General features: G+C 53.3%; 9 protein-coding genes across 9 annotated transcripts; 3 read left to right on the forward strand and 6 right to left on the reverse strand.

The window, feature by feature from the left end:
• Positions 1–129: 129 nt before the first annotated feature.
• Positions 130–2,867, reverse strand: A1O3_03722 (uncharacterized protein; the record flags this gene model as incomplete). Its single annotated transcript, XM_007733857.1, has 6 exons — positions 130–460; positions 736–986; positions 1,117–1,326; positions 1,465–1,710; positions 1,986–2,456; positions 2,634–2,867. 6 exons carry the CDS (start codon positions 2,865–2,867, stop codon positions 130–132), a joined length of 1,743 nt encoding a protein of 580 aa, XP_007732047.1.
• A 1,480-nt stretch (positions 2,868–4,347) lies between these two features.
• On the reverse strand, positions 4,348–5,560 carry A1O3_03723 (uncharacterized protein; the record flags this gene model as incomplete). Its single annotated transcript, XM_007733858.1, has 2 exons — positions 4,348–5,005; positions 5,124–5,560. 2 exons carry the CDS (start codon positions 5,558–5,560, stop codon positions 4,348–4,350), a joined length of 1,095 nt encoding a protein of 364 aa, XP_007732048.1.
• Positions 5,561–6,767: 1,207 nt separating this feature from the next.
• Positions 6,768–8,231, reverse strand: A1O3_03724 (uncharacterized protein; the record flags this gene model as incomplete). The annotated part of the gene is made up of 1 exon (XM_007733859.1): positions 6,768–8,231. One exon carries the CDS (start codon positions 8,229–8,231, stop codon positions 6,768–6,770), a length of 1,464 nt encoding a protein of 487 aa, XP_007732049.1.
• Positions 8,232–9,108: 877 nt separating this feature from the next.
• A1O3_03725 (uncharacterized protein) lies at positions 9,109–10,869 on the reverse strand (the record flags this gene model as incomplete). The annotated part of the gene is made up of 2 exons (XM_007733860.1): positions 9,109–10,258; positions 10,319–10,869. 2 exons carry the CDS (start codon positions 10,867–10,869, stop codon positions 9,109–9,111), a joined length of 1,701 nt encoding a protein of 566 aa, XP_007732050.1.
• A 2,168-nt stretch (positions 10,870–13,037) lies between these two features.
• Positions 13,038–15,004, reverse strand: A1O3_03726 (uncharacterized protein; the record flags this gene model as incomplete). Its single annotated transcript, XM_007733861.1, has 3 exons — positions 13,038–13,517; positions 13,587–13,862; positions 13,925–15,004. 3 exons carry the CDS (start codon positions 15,002–15,004, stop codon positions 13,038–13,040), a joined length of 1,836 nt encoding a protein of 611 aa, XP_007732051.1.
• A 1,066-nt stretch (positions 15,005–16,070) lies between these two features.
• A1O3_03727 (uncharacterized protein) lies at positions 16,071–17,770 on the forward strand (the record flags this gene model as incomplete). The annotated part of the gene is made up of 3 exons (XM_007733862.1): positions 16,071–16,888; positions 16,946–17,179; positions 17,230–17,770. 3 exons carry the CDS (start codon positions 16,071–16,073, stop codon positions 17,768–17,770), a joined length of 1,593 nt encoding a protein of 530 aa, XP_007732052.1.
• A 469-nt stretch (positions 17,771–18,239) lies between these two features.
• On the forward strand, positions 18,240–18,863 carry A1O3_03728 (uncharacterized protein; the record flags this gene model as incomplete). The annotated part of the gene is made up of 1 exon (XM_007733863.1): positions 18,240–18,863. The coding sequence occupies one exon, from the start codon at positions 18,240–18,242 to the stop codon at positions 18,861–18,863; it is 624 nt and encodes a 207-aa protein (XP_007732053.1).
• Positions 18,864–19,500: 637 nt separating this feature from the next.
• A1O3_03729 (uncharacterized protein) lies at positions 19,501–21,060 on the reverse strand (the record flags this gene model as incomplete). Its single annotated transcript, XM_007733864.1, has 2 exons — positions 19,501–20,403; positions 20,488–21,060. 2 exons carry the CDS (start codon positions 21,058–21,060, stop codon positions 19,501–19,503), a joined length of 1,476 nt encoding a protein of 491 aa, XP_007732054.1.
• Positions 21,061–21,760: 700 nt separating this feature from the next.
• A1O3_03730 (uncharacterized protein) lies at positions 21,761–23,675 on the forward strand (the record flags this gene model as incomplete). The annotated part of the gene is made up of 4 exons (XM_007733865.1): positions 21,761–21,833; positions 21,898–23,129; positions 23,208–23,312; positions 23,427–23,675. The coding sequence occupies 4 exons, from the start codon at positions 21,761–21,763 to the stop codon at positions 23,673–23,675; spliced, it is 1,659 nt and encodes a 552-aa protein (XP_007732055.1).
• Between the last annotated feature and the right edge of the window lie 41 nt (positions 23,676–23,716).

Here is a 23,716-nt window from a genome sequence, read left to right on the forward strand (position 1 = left end):
TAATGTACGTTACAAATATATTCAGATTTCAGACTCCAGAATCCTCTACCCTTACCTCGCCCGACCCATTCTAAGATCAGATCCAGATCCAGATCCTGACCCACCGCAGCATTAGCATTAGCATTAGTATTACGCCAGCACAAACCCCCGGTATTCATCCTTCCGGACATCCTCCAGTGTCTTCTTATATCGAGGGATGCCTCCCGCATAGTTGAGATGCTCGCGCGGCTTGCCGGGGATGTTGGCGCCGTTGTACCACGAGTCCACCTTTCCGCGAGGGGTGTCACTGATCAGCTCAAACACCAACTCTCTCCACGCCTCTTCGGCTCCTCGTTGGGCGTCGATCTTCCTCACTTTCCGTTCTCGCAGGTCGACCAGCACGGCCGTGATCCAGTCGCCTTGGATCTCGATGCAGGATGGGCCATTGGAAAAGGCGGTGGGGGCCTGTGGGCCGTACGTACTATAGTAGATGAAAATTCATTATGTCAGTTGCTTTCTTTGTACGGGACACACAGCAATTTCATTCAACAGGGGTTCGGGTTTGGGTTCGTTGGGATATTGACTCTGACTCGGCTTGTCCACCAAGCCTCTTCAGGAGACATGCACTGCTCGTTCTCGCGCTCGTCTTCCTTTGGTCAAGGGAATCAGGAACTAGAGGTTCTTCTTTTGGGCCTCCCCCTTCCACCCCCCGGACCCCACTACCACTCAAGGTACTGAGATGATCAGGTCACTCACAAGAAAAAATTGGGGAAGCCTGCTGTCGACATGCCAAGGTACGTCCAGGTCCCTTTGGCCCATTTGTCAGTCAGAACTTGTCCATCGACGCCCGTGATCTTCATGTCTTTCAGCCCGCCAGTGATGGAGTCGAAGCCGGTGGCCAGCGCGATGATGTCGAGTTTGTGGTAGGTACCGTCCTCTTGGATAATGCCATCGGAGACGAAGCGCTTGATGGGATTGTTCCGCACGTCGACGACATCGACGTTGGGCTAGAAATTAGAAATGACCGGTTAGCCTCGCCCCGTCTGAAAAGAATTGGACAGTGGATATTGTCCTAGTATTAGTATAAAGAGTCTGCCATTGCAAGGCCAAGTGCTAACAGTACTATACCGTACGTACCTTGTTGAAATGGTCGTAAAAGTCCTGTTCGAGCGATAGGCGTTTCCCACCAAACAGATGCGGCGGTTCCCACGGGGCCAGGAGTTCCTGTTTTCTCGGATCGTGCACCCGCTCTCTTACCCGGTCTCGCCAGAATTCGTAGGCTTCCCGGTTCGCCGCAGGGTTGCGAGTCATGTCGTAGTAGTTGTTCATGAGGAATCGGAAACCACCCTACAATTGAGAGAGAGAGGACAAAAATATCAGTGGATATCCGACATAGGGAAGAGTAACAGTAAAGGTAAGACCACGATGGTCCATAAGTAATAAGAGCACCACCCGCAAATATACTGTAGAAGTAGAAGAACTCACCATCTTCCACAACATACGGTAAAACCGTTCTCTTTCCTCCTTGCTGTGGTCGAACGTCAAGCTGTCGCGCCACTGATAGAGAAAGCCATTGTAGTAGTTGTTCCGCGCGGCGAACGTCTCGGCCAGCCCGTCGACCAGCTTGTCTTGCTCCTCCTTGGTCAGCAAGACCTGGTTCATCCGGCACGCGAGGTTCGGAGTGCGTTGGAACATCTTGAGGTGGCCTTGGTCGCCGATTTCGCGGGCCCACTGGAACAATATACAGCCAACATGGTCAGCAGGTACACACACGGACCAGGGTGAGGATTATTTTCTCGGGATGAAATGGCATGGCGAGTAGGAAAGGAAATGGATAATAGAGTCAATATTAGAAGGAGTGAAATGATAGAGGTAAAGGGTGAAATCATAAGGTAAAGGAAGAAATCAGAAGGTCAAGGATGAAATCAAAGGTAAAGTGTGAAATCATAAGGTAAAAGGAAAGGGGTGATATAGTATATAGTCGAAGAAAGGGGTGTTGAACATACCTCCTGCGTGATCTGTACGCCCGTCGCGCCGGTTCCAATCACAGCCACCCTCTTGCCCTTGACGTCGACGCCCTCCTTGGGCCAGAAGCTGGAATGGTGGATGACGCCTTTGAAGTCGTCCAGGCCCTCCCAGTCGGGGAAATATCGCTTCGCCGCAAACCCCGTGCATGCCGTCCAGTAGCGGGTCTGGAAGGTGCGGCCGGTATCACAGCGGATGGTCCACCGACAGGCAGTGTCGTCCCATTCGGCCTCAGTGACTTTGGTGTCGAAGACGCAGTCCTTCCTGACCTGCAGCCGGTCTTCCACATGTTGGAAGTATGCGCGCAGCTCGCTGTGGTCCGGGTAGTGCGACGACCAGGTCCAGTCGCGGTACACTTCGGGGATGGACAGCGCGTACACCGGGTACTGGCTGTCTACTCGGGCCCCGGGGTATCGGTTCCAATACCAGATCCCGCCCAGGTCGGAGCCGGCCTATGGAGAGGGGGGAATGTCAATGTTGTCAAGATTGATCAATGTCAATAGAAAGAAAATGAATAATGGACTTGGATCATGAGAGAGGGGCGGGCCAATGTCAATGTCGATATCGGTCAATGTCAATGCAATGAAAAGAAAATGAATAACGGATTTGGATCTGTGGGTACTCCGTACCTCAACGATTTTCGCATTGAAGCCACGCTTCCTCAGTTGATGAAGCAAATACACACCGGCGAACCCGGCGCCCACAATCAGCATATCCAGAGTCTCAGTCTCGATAGCTGACTCGTCGCCATTTGCATGCCCATGATTTGTTGGATTATTTTCGATGGCGTCTCCCAAGTCGTGAGGCCCGTCGCCGTGGTCGCCACGGGGTGCGACGTTGCTGATGTCTCTCTTGATCGGCATCGCGGTCGCGGCTGGGCTGGATATCCTCAGAACCTTGCAAACAAGGCTGAAGGCTGTCTCTCTAACAGACCGACAGATAGCGTGGGTGTGGGTATATTTTTCACACTCACAGGACACAAATCCCAATTCTGCAGATGATGAGAGCGCAACTGAGTTGAGTGGGTGAGAAACAGTCAATATTGAACGCGGAGAAGCGGAGCTGCGGAGTTGCGGAGATGGATGCAATCGCTGGATGTATGTATGTCCTCATCGGTCGAGATGTACTATTACTGGACCCCATCAAGGGGAACCTGGGCACCTAGCTGGGGAAGCAATGCGGAGGAGACCTCGGCCTTGGCCTTGAAACCCCCTACCCTCGGGCAGCTCGGCTGGATCGGCACGGCGATGGCGATCACGATCAGAAGAAAAGGCCTAGCCGCATATGATCTGATCCTGCAGCGATGCGATACTAGACAGGACTTCCAATGGGTCCCCCTTCTTGTACAGAAGCGTCAAACAACCCTTTTTCATAGCCAAAGAGAGTCGTCAGAGGCTCTGCACAGAATTCAGGACCATCTCCAGGCCGATCACCATCCCATCCCACTTCTCCGACAGGCAACCCGTCCGGCCCGAATGACCAGTGTTCCTTCCTCTTGGAGATCTGGGCCGTGAGTTCTTGTCGCTCCCGCTTTCGAAAGACTACTAGTTGTACTCCGTCGAGCAGTTCGTCGCGTGTCTGCTCATCCGACGGCCGCGCTACCCACAGTAGGGACTAATTCCGATGGGGCGATGTTCAATATCTCCTGTGCGGCTGTCGTGGTGTAACAGTTTGGGTAAATCCTGACATTTCCAGTCCCAAACCGCGAAACACGAGGTGAGAAGCTAGCAGTGGGAGGTACCCAACGAGACAACCCAAAGGAAAATGACACCGTAAGGTACAGTACCGAACGAGACAAACTCTGGATCCTGAAACGATGGGACGAGAGCGACTCCGCACATAATTCTGACAGAACCATTTATGGTATCTCTATTTTATCTCTGGAATGAACTAGAGGAGCAGTCCTCTATCTGCGTGGCTTGGTGCCGGGGTATCACTTTTGGGGTACCGTAAACTCCAACACAATCTCCACTGCCTGAGCCTAAGTCCTAATCACCATTATCAGGTAGGCCTCATCACCGTGAAGCCAGGACCGAGCTGAAAGAGGAGTGACCAGGACATCCAGCGTTTGAGACTTTCACTCAGGGCCCTCTCACCTCTCACCTCAGCTGACATTGACCACACCAGGCTGAAAAGACACAGTACTCGCACAATTGCCCTTGCTTCTCACGACGTGATGGCCGCCCACGACTTCCTCGGTGGCGCATGTATCAAAGATGGCTTGGGCAGCCGCGGCGACTTCGAGCAACGAAACTTGACAATTCTGGCCTTTCCAGTCTTCGTCGTAGGTGAGGTACACGGAACAAGCAAGCCAGCTCTGTATAGTTGAGAGGTTAGCCATTATTATTGCAGATTGATAACGCACGCATCTAGCAGATTTGATAAACACACGCATCTGGATAGGATACGACTTACCCCAACAGTAACTCCCGCGCCGATCGTGGAGATGGATTCGTCGCCGGTCGTAGACACGAATTCGGCGCCACGATCCAAAACATCCATCATGGCATCGAGGCAATTTGTAGCGTTGGCCTGGTGTTGTTGGTCGGTATTGCAGACGGCCGCGTCGGATTGTGCGACCAAAGGTGCTTTCGATGACTGCTGCCACAAGGACTGGTATGCCTGAGCGAGTTTGTTATTGACGTCTCGCGGCAGCTTGACCCCTGGCTGGGAATATGCTGGGTCCTGTTTCTCGTCGGGCAGAGGGGCGAGATTGGTGCAGTCGACAAAGACAAAGACCACAGTCCCCCGGACGGTGCGCCAGTCGTGGATGCCGTCGTTGGAATCGACGCCGACGAGTTGATCGACGCAGGCGTTGCCGGTGCTCGTGAGGGTTTCACAGGGCATCTGGTATACGTCTTTCCAGCCCTCGGTGTAGGTTCCACAAGATGATCGGATGAAGGGGATGAAAGTCCAATAGCCACATTGGCCTTCGTCGAGATGTTTGCTGAATTTGTAGGATTGGCTGACTCCGGCTTTCTCGCTGTATCCGCCGGTGATTCTGTAAAGAACGGGTGTTAGCATGTTTTCCAACCATCGAGTGTGGTATGACGGTGGATAAGGTTCGATTGTGATATGATGGTGGACAGTGCTGTCGTGCTGCGATCACTTTCACCTACCCTATGGTCAATGGCCCGTATTTGAAGTTCCCGTTCATCTTGGCCTTCCAACTATAGCCCTGGTGAACCGATTCCGACAGTGTGCATGTAACTCCCCCTCGGCACATGGGCACTCGAACGTACGGTTGTTCTTGTCCATAGATGAAGGTCGTGCGCATCTGACAGAAGCTAGCACAGCTCCAGTAAGAATCCAGAATACCGAGCGGCAACACGTTGTCTTCGCAGTCGCCAGAGTTGGGTTTGAGTTGAAACTTAGGCGGGCACGCGTCACTGCCGTACTGATGATACAGTATGGGCACCCCGTCACTCCAGGTACAGATGTCCACACCTGCACTGGCTGGAGTCGACAAGACGGGCTGAAGCACGGCGAGGATGATGAGGAAGAACAAGATGGTCTGGAGGGAGATCGAGCCCATGGCGATTGCTTGAAAGCCCATTGTTGCTGTGGCAGCTCAAAGAATGATGCGAAAGGTACAAAGAACAGTACGAACGGTGCGAAAGGTATGAGCAAAGGAGGTGTTTGTGTAGAATGAGCAGTGTCTTGTTGTTTATAGGTGCACGACAACAGCATGAGGCTTTTCACTCAGTCCTTCACTAAAAATACATAACATGAGCTTTTCACTCGATCCTTCACTGGAAATTCACTCGAGCATGAGCTTTTCACTCAATCCTTCACTGGATCTTCACTCGAGCATGACCTCTCACTTAATCCTTCACTTAAAAATCACTCGCGCATGTGCCATCTCAGTGAATGCCTAGGAGTGCGAGACAAGTGAATCCATTCGACGAGGAGTAGGGAGGCCAGCGCCACCGACACTGACATTGACTGGACCTGGAACGATAAAACGACCACTCTGGTCCATCTCAATGCCACTCTCCCACTACCTGGGTCTTTTTGTACATCTACCAGTGTAAATGGAAGGTAAGAGTATGGGTTTTATGCATCCGCCAGTGTATATTGGAAGTACGAGTATGAGAGTAGAGGAGCAAGGACAATGGTCCACGATAGAGCTGAAATTGAAAATAGACTAGAGGGGAGTGTGTGCAATAGCTAATGAAGAGAAAGTACCTGATTATAGGTAGCTACTCTATTAAATGCGCGTATGGCGCTCCTTCCGCATTGCCCAGACGGCTCTTTGGTCTCCTGCCTCTGTAGAATGATCATCAGGCATACCTCACACCTGGTAGGTGCCTGGGTACCAGTTCCTGTTCTCCAGGTTAGGAGGCTTAGGGTGGGTGCCAGAATTAAAGACGGTTTATCTTAAAACTATTTTAATAGGATTAGGGAAACCTCCAGCTCTACAGGATGATTATCTTTCTAAGATACTAGATATACTCTACGGCCTCCCTAGAGTAACTCTCCTATTTCGAGTATTGAAATTGGAAGGACCGCCGTATAATCTGCCATGTCCTTTGGCACCAAACCTTAGGCTATAGGTCTCTCCAACCTGGGTATCAGTTCCTGTTCTTTACGTTAGGAGGCTATAGGTTACTCAAACCTGGGTACCTACTCCTGTTCTCCTGCGTTAGGAGGCTATAGCCAGCTCGGACCACGTCACAAGCGCTAGCCGACACCGAAAAGCCAGCCCAATCGCCGGTGGTGATGGCATAGTGGTAGAAGCCCAGGATAACTCCTCTCTCATCCTAGATGGCCGATCCACACGTGCCATCTGGGGGCGTTGTGTGCTGGCCCGATCCGTGCCCTTGTCCCAGGATATGCCACTGATAGAGCACATAGTTGTCTTTGAGCCTGTTTTCGGTTGGGTGCGATGATTGACTTTGCAGCTTGGCTGACTGCGCCACAACATTGCCCTCTACATGCCCTGTGAATGGGCTGTTGAGATGAATTCTATTGAATTCGACTGCTTCGTTTGGGGCAACAAAACGTGAAAATCGAGGTATTACGCCATCGGCATCCTCAAAGGTCTCGGCGGCGAATGGTACCCCGGCCTCCAGCTGGACCAGGCTGATATCGGTGGATGGGATTTCCACCACGGGCTTGCCCACCGTGCGGTGGGGGCGATGTGGCTGCCATATATTCTGGCCCACGCCATGAGACGCCACAGTCATGAAACGATTGCCGACACTGTTCTTGACGAACACGCCGGAGGTGGTGGAAAAGGTGGCAGGATGGCCGTGTTCCTTCAATACCACACTGTTGATCATCACCCCTGGTCTCAGGGTGTTATATGCAGTAGCGTCGACCACTTGGTTGAGTGGGGCAGGGTTCACTTGTCGTTTGGCTGGTAGATCGACATAGGCCGGCCGGTTAAGGTCCCTGATGTTGAGATAGCTCACAGGACAGTTTGCGATCTTTCCGGGAAGCTTGACAAGTATCGGGTTGATGTTGACGTTGTCTGCGAGTACCACATAGAATGCGTGCGAAGCCGCAAAGATGAGCTCGATAAGGTGAATACCTGGCAACCTCTTCTGGATCTCAGCATTGGTACTACGTGCCAGATCACAAAGATCTGTGCCGGAAAGGTTCGTAGAAAGGCTCGTGAGGTTAAAGTCGGGCCGGACGGAAATGGTGAAGTTGGCGAACTTCCACCGGGGGAAAATTAGGCCGTGATTATTGATGTTGGGCTCGATGAATGTGAACGGCAGTCCGCCAATGGTCAGCGGCCAGGGTGCTGAGGGCAACTCCTCGACCTGGAAGATGAGATGGGACCGGAACCGAGGCTCGGCAATGTTTTCGCACTTGGGAAAGATGTTTCGGAGGAGGGTTTGGACCTCGGGACTATCAAGCCGGACCTTCGGGTCCCGCAAGTCATATGGCAGCAGGATGTGCTGGGTATGCCAGGTCTCATCCTTCTTTGCTGGAGATGGGGATGGGGGGGCGTGCTTGCTATATTGGACCACCCTTGCCGAGCCGCCCGGGAACCGCGGTGTCGGCGACGAGAAAGACTTGATTGAGATTTGGGCACCCAGTGTGAGGTTTGGGCCGGGACTCTTCTTGGGCGTGGTGACGATCAGGGATCTCTTTGAAGACGACTGTTCGGCAGTGGGCGTGATTTTGCGTTTGCTCGACGGGGTGGAAGGGTGAGGGGGCGGGATGATTGGCGAGATGGCAATTCGCAAGATCTCGGGTGTCTGCGTCGTCGACATCTTGTAGACTTGGAACTGTTAACTGTAAGATGAGACGGTGGAGGCAATCTCAGCTGATACGTAGGCTTGGTGGCTGCGGAGATACTGGAAGAACTAGGGTAAAGATGAGATGAAGGCTGTTGTAGGCGAGAGTGGTATCAGGACTAGAGCGAGAGAGAGAGAGAGAGAGAGAGAGAGAGAGAGAGAGAGAGAGAGAGAGAGAGCTCTTTAAATACCCAAAGAGTGGCAGGCGTGTGAGTCAGAGAGTAAACTAACGGACAAACAGAAGTGAAGAGGCCAGGTGACTCAAGAATGAAAAAGTTAATTGCCATATAATTATAGTTTGATCCAAGAGGACGAGTGAAGGCTAAAGAGGCTGCTTTGGCCTAAGCAGCATGTGAATTCAATATAGAATTCACTTAGCTAGGAATAAGTCTGAGATGATTCAGAAATCGAGAAAAAGAAAGGAAAAAGTTACGACCACTATTGTTGAAATACAGGACCTTTAGATGCTCCGACTCGAAGCTTTAGTTCAGTTATTAGATGGGTGACTTATGGATATATTGGGGATGTTGACTTTCACTTACAACGGTTCGTAGGTGCCTGGAGTGGAAAGAGAGCTTTCGACTAACCCCTTACAGCCTGCCTCTTGCAGATTCCACCAGCTGATTGGGTGGAATAAGGAGCTCCTAAGGCTTCCTCCAATCCAATGTCCGATGGCTGACCCCACTGGCCAGGCTGTTCACCCTGTCTGAGAATACAAAATTTCGTCGCCTACAACACTGTCATCGAAACTGAAGTCAACACACGCTCCACCCATCATCGGCTGTGTCAAAAGACGTCCAAAAGTGTGCTTGATATTGAATAGGATCACATATCTGTGGATATATAGGTCGGCCTACCAAAGTTTCTCCCACATCCTCCGGACCAAATTCATCTCAGCAAGCCGTTTCTTCTCATTTTCCTCCCACCCGCCGTGCTCCCACTGCCAGCACTCTTGGTCGATCTCAGCCTTGCCGCTGTAAATATCAGCAGTCTTGGGGTCCACAAATTTAGACTTGAAGATGATACGGCCCAAGATGTAGGCGACAAAGGCATATGCCAGGCCAAAATATGAGGTGATGAACCCTTCGGTGCTCCAGGGAACAAAACAATCGAACCCAATGAAAATAGAGACGAGACACCCCACGCCCATAGCGACGCCGGTACTGTAGGGGGCAAAAGGGGCCTTGTACGGGAGTGTGTTTCGATCAATCCCTTGGGCTTTAAGCGCACGGTACCATCCGAAATATGTCCAGATCATGCCCATATAGGCCAGGACAAAGGCGATAGTGGTTAGGGAGACGAACCAGAAGAACACCGTCACGGCCGCGTTGGAGGCCACCAGGTAGGTTAGGCACGAAAGTAGGGTGACGGTAATGACGGTATAGATGGGCACTCCCGATTTGGTGCACTTCATGAAGAACTTGGGAGCCTGGCCGTCACGGGCTAGCGAGTAGAGGGTACGACTGGTCGAGTAGAGGTATGCGTTCCCACAGGACCAACCCGACAGAAGGATGAGGAAATTGATAAATCCAGGCAGACCGTGGATCCCGAGATTCTGAATGCCAATTACCCAGGGGGAAGCAGCTGAGCCGGCGGCTCCGCTCGAGATGGCGCCGAGGAGACGAGTATCTCGAGAGGAACAGATGATACCGACGCAGAAGACTCCTACGACGTAGAAGCCGACTAGCCGATAGAAGACGAGACGAGCCACTCGAGGTATCGTACGCCGAGGGTTACGAATTTCGCCCGCCGCAAGAGCGATCAGATCCGGACCGGCCACGTTAAAGGCAGCATATCTGACCACGACCCACCAGCCGAGGAACCGGCCAGTAGTGCCCTTGGCGTAGTAGGGACGCATGGCTAGCCCGTGTTTCCAATAGCGGAACCCGTAGACATCGTGTTTGGGGTTGCCCCCGACCATGGTGATGAAAGTAAGGAGGACCAACCCAATCAGGAGTAAAATTTTCGTCGATGCCATAATGAACTCGGATTCACCGTACCACCTATTGTAGCGTTAATTTCAGGGGCAAGGACGAGGGGCCGGGCTATGTGGCGCAACTTACTTGACGGCCACGACGTTTAAGAAAAAACAGACGACCATGGCCATGGTGACCCAGACGGCCGGATTGACATCGGCGTTCCAATATTCCATGACGCTGGCGACGGCGGAATATTCGGTGCAAACAAGGGTAACTCCGCCAAAGAAATAAGTCCATCCCATGGCAAATCCCAAAGCCGGATCGACATAACGGCCGGCCAGCTCGAAGACGGTCCCGCGTACTGGTAGCCACGCACACATTTCGGCGACACACAGGTTGCACGGCCAGATGAAGAGGACTCCCCAAAACAGATAACCCAAGACTAGAGACAAGGGACCAGCCGTGGAAAGAGCGTGCCCAATGCCGACAAAGAGTCCGGTTCCGATAGAACCACCAATAGCCATGATTTGGACGTGACGGGGAGCGAGACCACGCTTGGTCTGGCCGAACTTGTCCCATTCCGTCTGGGAAAGACGTCTTTCATAGAGATCGCCATGTTGCAAGGGTATTTCGGAGATGACTTCTCCTTGTCCCTCTTGGACTTGTTTGACATCGGCTTCGTTGCCGGTGCCCATGGTGAAGTGAAGGGGGGGTGAGGGGAGGGAAGAGTAATCAGCGAAAGAAAGGGCAAATGCTGAATCAGAGAGAGGATAACGCTACCTATATAGATTTCTGTCTCGCAAGGTAGGCGAGATAGACCAAGAGAGGTCGTATCTATCAGTGTCCCTGCAGCACCTCGTGGCTGGCATCTTGCATGGCTTTGACCTACCTAAAGCCAGCGACTAGGTTGGCCACATATGATAAGCTCTTGAAGCTAGAGCAACGTGGTCAACAGCTATAACGGCAGGTGGGGAGCGTGGAAGGCGATGGTCAGTAAGGAGACACTCTGCAGAGATAAGGAATCAAAGGTATACTCCGTAGATGGTGAGAGCCAAGATGATATGCAACCGGGGGAGATACCTACCCCAACCCCAGGCGATTGCGCTCACTGCACTAATTGGCCGGGGGTTTTTTGGCCTCAAGAGGTCAAGGCTCCTGAGGATGTCGATGAAGCTATGACCGGGACCCATCGCTGACTCCTTCCAACCCATCACCGCTTACCGGGACCGGTGGTCAGCAAAGGTCTCCTATAGCGCGCCACAACCGCATTTAGCGCCAAACTTGATGTAGCGCCACGATAATAGTCCAACAATATTATTAGCAAGGGAGCACAGCTCGAAGAGACCGAGAATACGAGATTTTGAGCCCGTGCTGTACATGTCGAAGCCTGCGTCATACGGAGGATATGAGTCTAATCTCACAACGTTGGCCGCGGGTCAGGTTCCCATATCGCGGTGGTAGAGTAGTAGGAATAGCTATAAGGAGCGCTGCGGTATTTTTGACAGAGGAACATGAGGAGTAGGAAGAGATCGAGGTCGACGCCTGAGACATCTGTGAGTACCGAGAAAGTGTCACCAGGCTGGAACAGGAGAGAGTGTCGGACGACGTAGGTACGAGCGAGATTGACAGCAAGTAGTCGTTGGAGCATCGAGAGGGTCAAATTGTCAGCAGCGTAGGTACAGCACTGTCACTATCGTAGGTGGTTAGCAGAATCAACAGTTGGAAGTCAACAGGCTGCAGAGGCGCCCAGATGGCAAAGATCAGGTCCCTTCGGCTAGTATACCATCTTTACAGAGTAGCTCAATGCATCGTCGAGCATTAGACTGATCTGTCGAGGGTGTGCAGGGATTGATTGCCCTGTTCAACAAGAAGTGCCATGGCGCCATCGAGCGCTGACACCGCCGTAGTGGGAGTAGACTGCAGACTGCGCCGCAGAGAGCGTGGGTTGAGGGTTGATAAGGGAGTAGAAGAGTGTGGGAGAGTAACTTGAAGCAGCCGGCGGAGAAAGTCGTGTAAACTACATGTACGGAGTACTCCGTACATGGTACTCCGTACCTTACTGTGTTGGAACATGGAGGCTTGGCGGTGGTCATGGGGGTTAGGAGGGTTAGGGTTAGGGTTAGGGTTAAGAGCTAATCACGGCTTAGGCTCAGGAGACCCCAGGTTACAATTTAGGTACGGATACTTTGGGGGATGGTTCGGGATGCTTAGTATTGTATCCCTACTCTGTACTAGCCCAGCTTCAAGCACTCACAATCTGCTTCGCCCGAAAGTGGCCACGACTCCAGATCAAGTGACTTCCAAGTAATGCACGGAGGCCGTGTCATTCAGCCTGATAGCGTAGCGTGTGCTGACATACTGCGTCAGAAACTGGGTCGTGCTGTGGGACACGGTGTCTATGATGATGGAGTGGAAGAGGTGGTGGGTGTTGCGAGGATGCTGGAATGTTTCAGGGATGAAGAGGGAGGCTCTGGCTAGAGCTGCGATCAAGAGAGGGCGACCGCCACGCACATCACCGGCCGGGGACCAGTGTCGTTGCTGAGGAGAGAGCTGGGGAGACGAGGTGCCGGGCTAGAGAGGAAGAGAATCACTTCAAGATGTCGTCTGTCTTGACCTCAACATGCCTGAAGGGTTGCGGCCGGGATTTTGGTTGCGAGTTGCAGAGGAAGGGCGCTTGTTCGTCGTTTTCTGGGAGGGTTGATCGAGTCCATGCTGACTCAATTGATTAGGAGACAAATCACTTCAAGCATCGTGAAGAGATTCGACATTCATTCATTCCGTGGTCAGTCCGACATGAATGAACTCCGCGAGTCGTTCCAGGAGCGCAGTCTTGCGGTCTTATTGGCCAGACACGTCTCCTTTTTCAGAAAGTACGCCACTCACTGCCAGTTTCAGTCCAGTCAATGTTTTTGACCCACGATGAGAGGTCGAAAGCTTCCAGTCCATCAACGTTGAGAAAATCAAATTCGTCCACGCTCAACGCTACCGGCTGAGACGATGAAAACGCAGGGGCAAGTGCGTGCTGACTGTCGCGGCCAGCAGAAGTAGACACTGGCGTGGGCGTCCCTGTAGCAAAGCTGCTGGTGGTCACCGCTGAGGAAGTTGGTGGTGGATCTAGGACTTCATCCAGGACTCGGGAGATTGCCTGCGAGGCTTGCACGCACACGTTGTATTCCCCATCTCCGGGTTTGCAGATGCTATCCAGATGGGAAAGGTACACCGACAGGGCACGGACAAAGGTCGCCCGTTTCATATTCGGAGGAAGACATTTTCCGCCATTCCGGGAGATGCATTGTAAAATGTTTGCCAATACAGCCACGCAGGGTAGGCCGTAGCCCAAGACCTGCCGGTCGTCAGTTCACAGTTCAAGGTTCAGAGTTCAGCCGGGGGCCTGGGCGACTCATCAGCTTACAATATAGGGAAAATCGTAGCGCAGGAAAGTGGCTCGGTCCAAGCGTGTTCCCAGGTGTAGAATCACCGACACCACTTCAAGCGCATCCGCCATGGACATCTCCCAGTATCGAGGATCGCACCTCTCGAGGAGCCGGTGAATCTCGAAGTTTACTTGGAGGTAGCTGAGATGCATCACAGTAAGCATTAGACAAGGGCTAGGGGCCAGACCTGAGTCCCAGCACGCCTTGTTATATTGGAGATGCGGTGGTAGTGATTCTTTCTGGCGTTTGCATCGCTGCGAGAGGTCCCTGCAGACTGGACTGTTAGCTCCGACCTCGGCCATTGAATTGATTGTACCTGCTTGATGAGTGCTTCTGTTTCAGGCCTTGGCTCCCGATAGTTGTACTCTAGAACTTCTTCACGAAGGGTGCCGATCATGTACCTGAGTCGATGCCATGTTGCTGGGATGTATCGGATCTTCGGGCTCCATCCGTCGGCTGTGAGGCTCGCCCGAGCTTGCTCTTCTGTCTCACTTGAAAGTAATTCTTCGTCGTTCAAATCCAGTGGCATTCGGCAATCCGAAAACCGTTTCAACAGACGAGGTGGTCGATCGACCAAGGCACTGACGAACTTGTCGAACTGAAAGCTGGCGGCAAACGTCTTTCTCCGGCACTCTGCAACGAAAAAGGGGGTGTTCCGGGTGATGGAAGATTCCCGTTGAATTCCGAACTCATGTACGTACTGTTGAAGTGTCAGATCAGATGCCTTCATCTCCCATGATCGAAATGGGCAGCCCACGGTACTAAGATCTCCGACAAGGCGGTATATCAATGGCGATGACTCTCCTTCGATCTGTGTGGTTAGTCGAAGATACTCAAAAGCCAACCAAATCGTTACATCGTTATTGTTCGAAGCAAGTCGTCGTGAAAGCCGAAGACAAGACGATGTATTCTTGTACAGCGCCAGAATCAAGCCCTCATGTTTTTCATTGTCGCGAGCCAGTCCCAAATAGCAAGAACGGGCCGCGAGACACTGCAAGAGGCCTATCGTTTCAAGACGCAAATTCTCGCCACTGAACATGGAGACAAAGCCTGCAAGGTTCGTCTGAGGAGTGATGGTAACGGCTTTCGAGGTATTCTGTATCACTTGTTGTGCAAGTAAGGAGAGGTTTCTCTCGTTAGAATGGTGATTCTCATTAAAACACGCGGATACTTGGTCGGTCAAAGACACAGAGAACAAGTCGATGAACGGTTTGGGCACCAGGGCAGCTTGAGCATGAGCACCATACTGTTCAAGTAGCTCTTGTATGAAGCTGAGATGTTGAAATTGAACAAGAACCTCTTTTACGATCTTGAATCTATCCTCGTAGATTGCTTCATCACCTGTTTTAGCACCTCGTACATGGCTCAATGTGCCGTGATACTCAGAGGGAGCCATAGGCCACGGCAGTACAGCGGTTGAATTGATCAGATCGTTGGATTGAGAAGACGGCCGGTCGCTATTGTTTGAACTGATAAATGATGATGTTCCCGGGAAGTCTTGTGACCCCGGGTGAAGAGACTGCGACGCTGAACTATTGGCATTGGACGGCCGTGGCTTCGTTAGCGGAGCGGGATGATATGAGCATCGAGCAGGGAGCCCACGGCGTTGGCACCGTCCACAGACTGGTCTTTGGTGGTCGCAGCGAACCTAGCGAGGTTCAGCTTCACTGATTGGCGTGATTTCTGTGCATTCCTACCTTTGCCTTGCGACAAGGCTCGCACGATGCGGCTTTGCCATTCCGACGGTGCTCGGAGGCCAACATTTGGAGGGCGATGAGTTATTGAACAGATGCAAGAAGAGAAGGGTTGGATGCACGATGACTTACAGGCAGAGGAGGTCCGACGCCCCCACTCCCACTCCGGATCTATGCCGGGCATTCCGGCAATTCATTCCGAATTTCACTCCGCGTATGGAGTCGGAGTACTCTCTGTACAGGCGAATTAGTCGATTCGCCATCACTACTCCGTGCTCGCTCAATCACCGAAGCTCATGTTCCCCTTGACCACGCCACTCTTGTAGCCGGAGGCATCAGGGGTTAGCTTCATTCAATCAGGTTCGATGCAGGCTTTCAAATGCAAGTTTGTCCAGGCTGGTGCCCGTGTGCGACCTTTCTTTCATGGAGCTTGGCCAAAAGGCACTCCATTGAAGTCATGGTATGCTAGAAAGAGCCGTAGAGATGTGGTCCACGGACCAGTTGGATGCTCGCCTCAGACAGGTCCTTCTTGATGGTATTGCGTTGCCGTTACCACTAAAAGCTTCTCGCCGAAGCTGACCATTCGCAGTTGGCATTGGCATTCCGATGAAAGCGCGGCATATCCTGCCCTTTGGGGTGCGTTAGGCCAAACTCCGTATCCAGCGAACTCCGTCTTTGGCGAGAACATATAGCTTCCAGTTTTGACTCTGCCGTTCCTCGTCGTCTTGCAAATACTTTCGAGCAGTGAATCTTACCTGGTGCTCTACCATGTTGGCTAGTGAAACAGCTGTCCATCCAAATCCACCACCCACTGATCCAGTTCCAAGCATTGCACAGCCACTACTGATGGATGTCCAACCATCTGATCGAAGGGCAGCTGGTACCACGCCGCAGTCTCCCATTCAGGAACCTCCAATTCCCACCCCAAACCTCTCCAGAACCCGCTCATGGATCGTGATCGTCCAGCTTAGCGGCATCAACTTCATCTCGAGTCTCAGTGGCGGCCTGTTGACGATTGGTCTTCCCATCATGGCTTCCAATCTAGGACTCTCCGACAACCTCCGTGTTTGGCCCAGTGCCGTGTCTTCTCTCACGGGTGGTTCGTGTCTTCTTGTGGCAGGCTCACTTGCGGACGTCCTCGGGCCGCGAAGGGTGAACTTGCTAGGCTGCCTCTTCATTGCAGTATTTGTGCTCGCATGTGGTCTAGCCCGCAGTGGTATCGAGCTCATAATGTTCCGTGCCTTACAAGGAATAGCCACAGCCCTCTTTGTGCCCTCGGCTGTTTCAATGGTATCGACAAACATCGAGCATGGAAGACCACGAAACCTCGGCTTCGCGTTCATCTTCCTTGCCTATCCTCTTGGATATGGCCTTGGACTGGCACTTGGGGGCGTCTTCGTCAATACTGTTGGCTGGCGACCAGGGTTCTTCGCAGGGGGAACTACCGGTTTTCTGTTCTTCCTTGTCGGCATCTGGACCCTTCCCAAAGACCCCAATATCAGCAAGAAAAGACTTTCGACAGAGATCGATTGGGTCGGTGCGCTAATGGCAGGTATTTGCATCGCAACTTTCTCTTACGTACTGGCGTAAGTCACTCTCGCTGTTGCTAATGGCGAAGCGACAATTTGCTGATGGGCTGGCAGGGACTTGTCCGCCGATACCGCCAATATCAAGAAGGCCGTTAATATAGTGCTGCTCATCTTCAGCGTGGTGCTGGCATTGGCCTTTCCGGCATGGATGCGATTTCGCGAAAGACAACAGAAGCCCGCTCTCATGCCCAATTCTCTCTGGAAGAATAAGTCATTCACAAGCGTCTGTCTCATGGCTCTCATTTCCAATGCAGTCGTGACCTGTATGGGACTTTTCTGTAGTCTGTTGTAAGTGGATGCTCACTTCAACACGCTGCACATCCGCTAAGTCTGCACAGTTTCCAGAACATCCAACTTCTTTCCGCCATTGAGGCCTCCGTGCGTATACTGCCTCAAGTGGCCATTGGTACAACTCTATGCATCCTCTCCGGAATGCTCATCAACAAGCTTCCGGTTCTGGCCGCCGTGCTCACGTTGACCGTCCTGTGTGCCATCGCACCTCTTCTCATGGCAGTCACTGATCCGACATGGCCGTATTGGTACAGCGCCCTGTGGGCACAGCTCCTCACGCCGCTTAGTATCGACATTACGCTCACGATCGGGACGCTTATCGTGACTGACGTCTTCCCTATCCACACTCAAGCTTCAGCTGGAGCGGTATTCAATACTTTCTCGCAACTAGGAGCGTCGGTTGGGCTTTGTGTACTGTCGGTGATATCGACCAATGTCACAAACAAATCGGATACAAAATCCCCTCAAGCGCTCCTCGCGGGTTACAGAGCCAGCTTCTGGACGTTGTTTGCCTGGACTCTGACTGCTTTTCTCATAGGGACAGTGGGTTTGAGGAATCTTGGAAAGATTGGGAGGAAAAAGGACTGAGTCAGACCGCAGTCGCTTGGTGTACTGTACCTGGGTCTGCAGGTGGGAGGAGATCTGGCTAGGACCATGCCCGTAGGTGAAATGGCACCTGAAAGCGGCGTGTTCCAGCACCACATTTGGGCGACCTTTCCGCTAACTGGAACTGTGGCATTGTGGCTGAAACATCCCTTGCCATCTTGTCTCCCGTCACCAGCCCCGGCATGCCTCATAACAGTGGAGAACTGCGCTGTTTCACAGAACCCGAGGGCGCCAAACAACTTCAACTACAACTATATCATCTTGGAGGACTCTTAGGGAAAACAAACAAGACGCTCTCATCGACATGGCGAACACAGACACAGAGGAACTCGCCTTCGAAAATTTCATATTCGACGAACGCCAATTTCTGGGTGTCGGGTCGTAAGGAACCGTGATCGCCATCGATGACCACACTGCCCTCAAGGGGTTCGTGCTATCGGGAAACGAATACATGGACAACAAACTGCTTGAGGACCACCTGCTTGAGCGCCGGATCTACGAGCGACTTGGGAAGCACGACCGCATATGCGAGTTGAAATATCCAGTCCGCCGCGGTCTCGTTCTGGAGAGGCTGGTCCAAAACTTGAGGGAGCGGCTCAGGGGCGTTCCAAATAGCAGCGACAGTGGCAGTGGCAGTTCGCCTTCCAGAGACGAGATGTTGAGATGGTCGATTCAGGCTGCGGAGGGGGCTGCTTACATACATGAGAAGGGTGTAATCCAAGCCGACTTGACCTGTATAAATCTGCTTTTGGACAGGGATGGCAATCTCAAGTTCTGCGACTTCGCTGGCTCCTCCATCGACGGCTCTACCGCGCTAGTAATGCCTGACACGGACTTCGAACGCCCAGATATGGACTACAAGGTACCGAGCATCCAGGATGATCTGTTTCAGCTGGGAAGCGTCATCTATGAGATCTGGACGGGCAACGCGCCCTCTCGCAGAGGAGATCAGCAATGGCCAGATTTAGCCAGCATTCCTCCTGCAAGTACCATCATGAAGTGCTGGCGCGGCCACTATCAATCGGCTGCGGAGACTATGCTGGAACTCGAAGCACAGGCTGTTTCCATGCAATGATTCGACAACCATTCGTAGATACCAATAGCTCTGCGGTCACAGTCCTCTCTTCTGTCATGTGCGTCGAGGTTGGACGATTGAGCACTGCGTTGTCGGTCTCGGTCGCCAAACTTCGCTCGAATTGGACACTCTCGTCTCGACCGGAGGATGAAGCGGCTACGGCTAGTCTTGCTTAAGACAGCGTCAGTATCTCAAAGCTGGCAAAGTTCTAGGACATCTTACTGCTGTTGGTCAGTCAAGCAGGCAGCTGCGGGCTGGAAGCTGAGTTGAAAGCGTCATCGCATGGAGGGTTTTTGATGATAGATGATAGAGCAGCGCAGGCTCAGGGCTTCTGCCTAACGGCGGGCATCACATGACAGCACCAAGCACGTGTATCCGTACTCCATGTCGCCGCTGAATAAATCCTTTCTGCCGCTTCTCCCCCATGCTTTTCGCCTGATGCTTTGCGCCGAAGCTTTTTGGTTCAGCTATTGCCGCCGGTTGTCCGAGTGAGCCATCAGCCCGAACTCTGGTGCAGACCTCCGGCATCCTCTCAATATGCTCCTCCCTGTCACGCAGCATGTGTACCTCAACGGGTGTTCACCACCCAAGACGAAACCCTCCCTTGATAAGCGTTCGAAACCTCTCGAGCATGACCTCACGGATGCCCACCCAGCAACATCTGCAAGGCTGGCCCAGTTGCCATGCGTCGACTGTCCTGTAAACGCTCCTTGGTGGCAAGAAATGATTCGGGTAAGAGGTTGTCAGGGTTGATGCCAAGTAGCATCTTAGCCACCGCCTCACCGGCCGACCAACACAACGGCATACCATACCCATTGAAGCCGGCGGCAATCCACTCGCCCTCGCCGCCCTCTTGGCCACGATCTGTGACGCACGGAGGCAGACATCCGACCAGCGGAAGGCGATCCGCCGTGAAACCCATGATGCCCGACCACACCTTGACCACGTCCGGGGTTGCGCCGTCTTTCCAGCCGCGGGTGAACAGGCTCGGCAACAAGGTCGAGAGCTTTTCCACACACGGCGCCCCGACCTGTGAGTCGTCGCTGACAAACAGCTCGCCGATCTTCGCCTTCTCTCCCCCGAAGAAGATATCTCCGGTGTAGGGGTTCTGATTACCGTAGTATAGTCCAAGCTCTATGGTGTTGGTTGCAACGTCGAAGTCGCCGCTGTTAATCACGCTCCAGGACACGCGATGACCATGACGTCCGAACTCGGGGCTTGCTTTCTGCGTCGACATGGTGCCACGCACCGGGAATATACTTCCCCGAAGCTTGGGCAGCAGGTGTCCAGCATGGCCGTTGGTGGCGTGGATGACTTTCGAGGCGCGGACAAGACCTCGTGGCGTGTGGAGGATATACGGGTGCGTCGGGTTCGTGCCGGCATCGTACGCGATCAAAGTCACAGGGGTGTTTGTCTCAATCGAAAGCCGTGGCCGGTTCTGTGCATACAGCTGGGCCCAAAGACTGGTGATGAGTCGATATGGCCAGAATGCGCCGTTCGGCCACACGATGGCACCCGCGGCTGTTCTCATCCCGTATTCCTGTCAGGCAAGCCGTCCCGTCAGCGCGTTGCCTCAAACACATGGATGGGACAGGCAGGGAATAATGTTGGTAGTGGCACCTACCAGCTCGACCTCCTCGGCGCTGAGAATCCGAGACTTGCCTCGCTCCTCGGGTACATGCTCCTCGTAAAGGCGCCAGGACTCGACGGCTGCCTGAAAAGACTCGTCGTCTTCGAAGCCGATGACGTCCAAGAGTCTTCTCACCTCACTCGCTTTTTTAAGCTCGTCGCTGGAGTTGCCAAGTTCGTGCATCTTTTCTAGCGTCCTGTTGGCGTACCTTGCAATCTGGACCGCCTGCTCGTGGCCGAAACGCTCGCTGAGAACTTTGTAGTCACCGGGCACGAAAGAGGTCAACACTCCGCCATTACGGCCAGTGGCACCACTGGTCAACGTCCTGGCCTCCAATACCGTCACTGAGGCTATCTTCAAGGATTGTGCAGAGTGTTCCAGGAGGGTAGTGGCGATACTGCAACCCGTGATCCCTGAGCCGATGATGGCAATGTCGGTGGTCTCTGGCAGTCTTTCAGACTGGACTTCAGACAAGGTGGGATGGGGTGGTATTTGCCAAAAGGACTCGGTGGGATCAGGTCGCGGCAGTTGAGGATCGTGTCGTGCCTGAGCTTCCAGCTCGGCCATGGCGCTGGATGATATTCGCCCCGCCATCACGTCCGGGATACGAGGTGTTGGAAAACACTCAGTTCAAAGTTGCATATGTCTAAGATGGCCGTTTCGATCGGCCTAGCAGGCTCCAGATTATTATTTATATTCCTCGACCCGCGACTCCTCTCCGGACCAGGTGACCACTGACCACTAACCACTCGTGGGCCCAAGATGCGCTTTTCCAGAGCCGATGGATTGAAATTCTGCAGGCTGTGGCCCGCACAGAAGAGGAGGACGACTGACTCCTTTACTCTCTGCCGGCCGATTAGGCGTCAGACCTGAAACCTCACGCCAAGCCGGCGTGTTTGGGTGCGTTCGATTGGCCGATCGACAGGACATTGCAGCGTCCACCTGGCTGTGGCAACTGCCTGTATCGTGTGGGGGCGAGGCTAAGGAGACTTCAACCCGTCCGCCAACCATGAGCAAACATCTCGTCGGCCCCATTCCCAGAGAAGCAACGCCAGGCGGTAGATAACGCCTGTTGCACCTAGACCTGATATGCGAACTCGTCCTCCTGAAGCACCAGTGACGCATGCTGCTATGTATAAGAAAGGTCGCTTGCTGGTCGATGGCTCTCACGAAGACCTTGTGTTTTCGTCGCCATTCTCCTGATATTGTTTGAGAACATCTGCCACGCTATACGGATAACGGCTGCAACACTCGAGATTGCCCTACAATGCAGGCGCCAATTCCCGACCGTGATGGAGATGCTTCGTTTTGGGCCCCCGGGACAGTGAGGCTGGAAGATTGTAAGGATGCAGACCGACCTCTCTCTATACATTAATCGGTGCTGACTGAGGGCTTGTTCTCCAGTGCGGCGCTCCAAGGACCAAGTCATCCTGCATCCCATTCCGAGTGCGGATCCAAACGACCCTTTGAACTGGGCGTCGTGGCGCAAGGCGGTCAATTTCGGCCTGGTCTGCTTCTATGTGCTGATGACATTCGTCCAGCTCGACATTGGATTCACGGCCTGGGAGGCGTACATGGACGAGTTGGGCTTCACCGTCGACCTGTTGAACGCCGCCGCAGCCACCAACTACGCCGGACTGGGCGTGGGCTGCGTCTTCTTCGTGCCCCTCGTCCACAAATATGGTCGCCGCTCACTCTACTTGTTCAGCACGGCGCTCCAGCTGGCATCGTGCATCTGGTTCGCAAAGACGCAGACCATAGGCGATCTCATCGGCAGCAATCTGATTTCCGGGCTCGGCGGCGCCATCAGCGAGACCATCGTGCAAATCACCATTGCCGACCTTTTCTTCGTCCACCAGCATGCCTCGATGAACGCTTGGTATTGGTTCGCCACCCTCGCCGGCGCCTTCCTCGGCCCCGTCGCGTCAGGCTACATCGTCGACAGCCAAGGATGGCGGTGGATGTTTTGGTGGTGCGTTATCTTCTTCTCCGTCAATCTGCTCCTCATCATCTTCTTCTTCGAGGAGACCAAGTACGTGGGCGTCTTTGTCGGTCAGGACAGCACCGCCGTGACCGCTCATAACAATCGGCTGGCACAGTCAACCAGTGCGCCAAAAGAGCCTGGCTTGCACCCGGACGCCCGTGATATCAAGCAGCAAGCTGAGTCGATCGAGCCGGTCGAGAGGACTCGGGCCGACCGGGAAATAGACTCTACCATCAGGATGAAGACATACCGCGAGCGCCTTGTTCTGATCACCAAGACGGATGGCTCGATCCTTCACCACTTCTCCCAACCACTCGTCCTCCTCTTCACCTTCCCGGCAATTACCTATACCGCACTCACCTACGGCAGTCTCCTCGCATGGTTCGCCATCATGACCTCGGTCCAAGCTACATATCTTTTCTATCCTCCCTACAACTTCTCCGCTGCCGGCGTTGGTCTGATGAATCTGGCTCCCTTTATCGGCACCATTCCCGGCACTCTGGTCGGTGGCTGGTTGAATGACAAGTCGATCGTGTGGTTGTCCAAGCGCAACGGTGGTATCTACGAGCCCGAAATGCGTCTTTGGCTGGCCCTGCCGTCCGCCTTGATCACTCCAGCAGGAATTCTGATGTTTGGCTTGGGTTTGAATTACGTGCGTGACTGCCATTACCTTTTCTACCTCCTACAGTGTGTGTACGGGCTAGCCCAACTGACCTTTTGTCGTCTCCAGGGTGTATCTTGGCCCATGCTCGCCGTGGGTTATGGCGTGTTTGGCTTTGGCTTGGTTACCGCCGGCGACATCGCTCTTTCGTATGCGATGGACTGCTACCAAGATGTGAGTGGTTTGCGGCAAGCTCGCCCGGGGCGAGTCAGGTCGGTTCCCGCGGGGAGCCGAGAATACCTGTACTTGATTTATGGAATCCTTGGCTAACTATATCGTGAATGCTAGGTTGTCGGCAACTCGTTGGTCGGAGTCGTATTCACGCGCAATGCCTTCTCTGTGGTCGTCCTCTTCACACTGACTCCGTGGATCGCGGGGATGGGACTGCAGAATATGCATATCTTGGTCGCCGTTCTCTCTTTTGCGCTCCTGCTGCTCCCTATACCACTGCTCGTGTGGGGTAAAAAGGCGAGAATCGCGACAGCAAAGACATATAGGGCGATGGCAAGTCGACAACCAACACATCGGGTTCAATGAGCGAGGGATTGTGGTAGCATATTTGTCGTTCCTAAAGAAGA

Source organism: Capronia epimyces (assembly GCF_000585565.1).
Source record: "Capronia epimyces CBS 606.96 chromosome Unknown aczIQ-supercont1.3, whole genome shotgun sequence".
Lineage (NCBI taxonomy): Eukaryota > Fungi > Ascomycota > Eurotiomycetes > Chaetothyriales > Herpotrichiellaceae > Capronia > Capronia epimyces.